The sequence below is a fragment of the Siniperca chuatsi genome, linkage group LG13 (genome assembly GCF_020085105.1).
Source record: "Siniperca chuatsi isolate FFG_IHB_CAS linkage group LG13, ASM2008510v1, whole genome shotgun sequence".
In the NCBI taxonomy this organism is placed as follows: domain Eukaryota; kingdom Metazoa; phylum Chordata; class Actinopteri; order Centrarchiformes; family Sinipercidae; genus Siniperca; species Siniperca chuatsi.
In genome coordinates, this window is record NC_058054.1 from 28594555 (window position 1) to 28598929 (window position 4375).

Here is a 4375-nt window from a genome sequence, read left to right on the forward strand (position 1 = left end):
ACAAGCCCTTGTTACTGAACAGGTCAACATTTTTCATGATTCATCTCTTATATCTCTCTTAAACCCTAAATCCAGGTTTCCTTTTCCTGGAAGTATATAATTGCCTGAAATTGGTGTGAAATTTGACAAAGAAGGAACAATAACCAAGTAAGTGACCATGTGCCAGTCCACTTTTTTGTTTTGTCAGCAAAAGTAAAGAACAGCCAAGCAATTCCTGTATAGAGTAATATTTCAGCCATTTTATCACTGTTATTATGCAGAAAACATAATTTAAATATATACAGAAAGGTACATTTCAAGTAGTAAATAAGCATATTCAGTCTTATTTTACAGTGTTCCCCACACATGCAAGCATGGGCATATTAAGTCGACAGTGTTTACAGCCAGTACAAATACAGTTACAGCTAAATCATAGGGGGGTGGCCACGCAAACCAGACACACACACTACAGAACATTAGTCTGTTTTAGGGCAGCCCCTTTAGCAGATGCTGGCTTCTTTGCCACTAAAACTCTTGCGCTCAGTCAGCTGCAGCGAACACTCCTCATTATCTTTACACTGCACACCACTGCACTGGTGAGTTCAATCAGCCTTACAACAGTGACATCAAGAGTCAGATTTTTTGTTTGTGTTTTGTTTGTTTGTTTACAGTAATCTGTATTTAATACTTTAGACTTCTTTATGAAATGTACATATTCATATTTTGCTGGTTAATTGTGGTTTGAAACTAGGGTATTTACTATATATCAAATGCATGGTGAAGATGTGAAGAAGTGTCTCTTTGAGTGTGAGTTTTAATCAGATCAAACAGAGCACTAGTAGTAAGCTGAACTTTCAATTTCAAACAAAGTACTAAAATGACTCAAGTATTTTTTTCCAAGGGCACATGTCTCACAATTGTTTTGAATTGTTTGTCTTTACATGAAAACTAATCCATAGTTTGTCACAGTGACAAGCAATGACCTGAATCAAACTGACTTTACAGTCTTATCATGCTAATGTAAAGCTGCAAAAATGCAGATTTCTACTTTGATGTGCAAAGAAACACACTTTATGATTACAGCCACGGTCCATTATGAAGAACTAGAAAGCAGTGACCGTTTTTTAATGTAAACTAGACAAAACTGCTGAGTAGTTAGTTAATAAGGCACAAGGCGTAAAAAGACACTTATCAAAAGTGAATGGCATAATGTTACAAAAACTATATATTTCTAAGATATTCTTAGATATTATACATTTATAATCTTAAGATTTCTTCTGGTGTCTGCCAAATAATGTAATGTATTCCTAACAACTTTATGCTACTTTACAATACTCCTCACAAATTGTACTCTATGGGTTCAGAGGTAAAAAAAATGTTTTTTGATAATGACTCTCTTTCTGGGATCAATTATTGCAAACCAGTTGAGAAAGTCAGGACTTTTTACTGCTCCAGTCAGCAGTTTCTGTTCTATATTTTGAAAGAGTGACAAAATGAATCAACACAAGATGATGGAGCAGGCGTGAGTCAGTTAAATGTCAATTATTTCATAACACTACTCTATATTTTCTTCTTTGAAAGCAGTTACTCTCAGGAGATTTATGTTGTTGTTTCAGCATAGTTACAAACCCAATAACACACCACCCGTCTCATCTAATTCAGCAATACAAGATAGAAAAGCTTCCAGATGATAATACCAGTGCTGCAGTCAAGACCACCTTTGTTGAGTCCAAGACCAGGACTAGTCGAGACCAAGTCCAAAGAGGTTTGAGTCCAAGTCAAGACCGAGTCCAAATGAGAGAGACATTATTTTCTTTAAGCAGGCCTATAGCAATTTCACTTGATGTCATACTCAACACTCTCCACAGACAAAACAGCACGTAACCCCCACCCCGAAAAGGGTGTTGTACTGTATTTGTGATGATCAAAAAGCAAGTGCAGTGTAACTGTTGACGGTTTATTATACCCACACCCACTCGACCCGTTATGAGAGCCAATCCGCACAGCCCGAAATGCAAAAAAATGGGTTAATCCACCACCCAAACCCGACCCGACCCGACCCGCAAACCGCCAACTTTAGGCATTAATAGCACACTTGTCAGGGCCGAGCACCGTGGAGCTCTTCAAGTTGCTGATCCTGCTGCTGGGAGCAGCCAGCTGTCCGTGTAGAAAAAGAATGAGGTCCACAGCTCCAGAACTGAACGTATTTTGACGCGCTTCGAGACGAGCACACGACAAGCTGTTTGTTGCTGGAATGCAGTACCGCGTGTGTGTGTTTGAGAGAGACACACAGGTTTGAGTTTATGGAACAGCCTTTATGTTGAACAATATAATCTGAAAAGGAACATATGTACAACATTTATTAAAGATCATAAATCACGACAAAAACCATTTTCAGCCTTCTGGTCTTCATCAGTGCGTGTTAACCAAAATATTAATTTGCTAAACCAGTGAGTTGAGTTTCCTTGCCAAGGGGCTACTATACTCAAACATCAAACAGAGGTTTATGAAAGTGTGTGTGACCAAATGTTTTTATGGGTTACTTTACTAACTAGAGTTAATTTACATGACATGTTACCAAGCTAGCACTTAGATCTGGCCACCCATCCAGCAAACCGTGGAGAACAGACGTCTGGCTTCTTCGTTGCGTGTAAGCTGAAGTCTAGTTCAGCTCATGTGATTAGGACCAGTTGTGTTTTATGAGCAATTTCTTCAAGAGCTAACAAATAGGTTAACATGAATCTTTAATGTCTCTGTGCCACAGGACAAACCCCAGCCATGAGCGATGAAGAAGACCAATATCGGAACTTCCTGGAGCTCTTCAATACAACCTATGACACGACTGACATGAGCTACGTGGTCAGTAATCGTGTCCATTTCTGTGCGCAGACCACTGTCAACCAGTTCGGCGCGAGATTCATCCCAGTTTTCTACTATGTCAACTTCCTCCTGAGTTTCCTTGGCAACGGGCTCGTCCTCTTTATCATCTACAAGTATGAGAAGCTCAACACAGTGACAAACATCTTCCTCCTGAATTTGGTCCTCTCCAACATTCTCTTTGCCTCCAGTCTCCCCTTCTGGGCGACATACCATCTGTCTGAGTGGATCTTTGGCATGGCTCTCTGCAAGATCGTCAGCAGCGCCTACTTCATCGGCTTCTACAGCTCCATCCTCTTCCTCACACTCATGACATTTGACCGATACCTTGCAGTGGTGCATGCAGTGGCAGCTGCTAAGAGCAGGAAAAAGGCATATGCCATCATTGCATCAGTGATAGTTTGGTTCATCAGCATTCTAGCGAGTGTGAAAGAGCTCGTTCTCCAAAATGTGTGGAAGAGTCCGTTCAATGGACTGATGTGTGACGAGTCAGGATTCCCTGAGAGCACCATGGAGCGCTGGCGTCTGGTCAGTTATTACCAACAATTCCTGCTCTTTTTCCTCCTCCCTCTGTTCATGGTGATGTACTGCTACATCAGCATCACCGTCCGCATCCTGTCCACCCGCATGAAGGAGAAGTGCCGTGCCATCAAGCTCATATTCGTCATTATCTTCACCTTCTTCGTCTGCTGGACGCCATACAATATCGTCATCCTCCTTCGAGCTATTCAGATCTCCAGCACCAGTGAGGACAGTGACTCGTGTTCTGCCACCGAGAGCTTGGACTATGCACTGTATGTGACCAGGAACATAGCCTATTTGTATTGTTGCATTAGTCCTGTGTTTTACACATTTGTGGGAAAAAAGTTCCAGAGCCACTTCAGACGGCTGATGGCAAAGAAGATCCCCTGTCTGAAGAGACACATTAGCCTCAGCAGCCAGAGCACCAGAACCACATCACAGAGGACACCACACTCTGCTTACGAGTACTAGACAGACACACACACACACCAGACACACACACACACACACACACACCAGACAAACACACACACACACACACACACACACACACACACACCAGACAAACACACACACACACACATACACCAGACAAACATATACGTTATACGATATATTTCTTTAGAAACAGCTCACCAATAAAATGTTTCATTTTTTAAAAAGGGTTAAAAGTGCCCAGCCTGAACAAACATTTTAGCAAGCATTATGTAAATAGCTGCCCCCTAGCAGGTCGTGTCCAGGTACTTTGAATGTCCCGTGAGAGCTGAGGCAGACCTCCAGCCCTCCTTGAGGAACTTTAAGTAGTCCATGTTTCTATGTGCGGCTTAATGATTTTTGCATCAGCTTCTGCTCCTGATTGGTCCTTATCCAATTTTGTTGATTCAATGTTGGATGCAAAATGTTTGTTTGTAGAAATGTGATGCATTTGACACATCTCATCCAAGTGCTTTCAATGAACTGTGCTTAACCTTCCAATAAAAAGGCCAGTCAAACTCTT

General features: G+C 41.5%; 1 protein-coding gene across 1 annotated transcript; it reads left to right on the forward strand.

Annotated features, from left to right (window-relative positions):
• Positions 1-431: 431 nt before the first annotated feature.
• On the forward strand, positions 432-4375 carry ccr12a (chemokine (C-C motif) receptor 12a). The gene is made up of 2 exons (XM_044219977.1): positions 432-575; positions 2744-4375. Exon 2 carries the CDS (start codon positions 2758-2760, stop codon positions 3847-3849), a length of 1092 nt encoding a protein of 363 aa, XP_044075912.1. The 5' UTR covers positions 432-575; positions 2744-2757; the 3' UTR covers positions 3850-4375.

What these genes read in the sequence shown, in the direction of transcription:
- ccr12a (XM_044219977.1), top strand. Translation starts at nt 2,758, where the DNA reads ATGAGCGATGAAGAAGACCAATATCGGAACTTCCTGGAGCTCTTCAAT.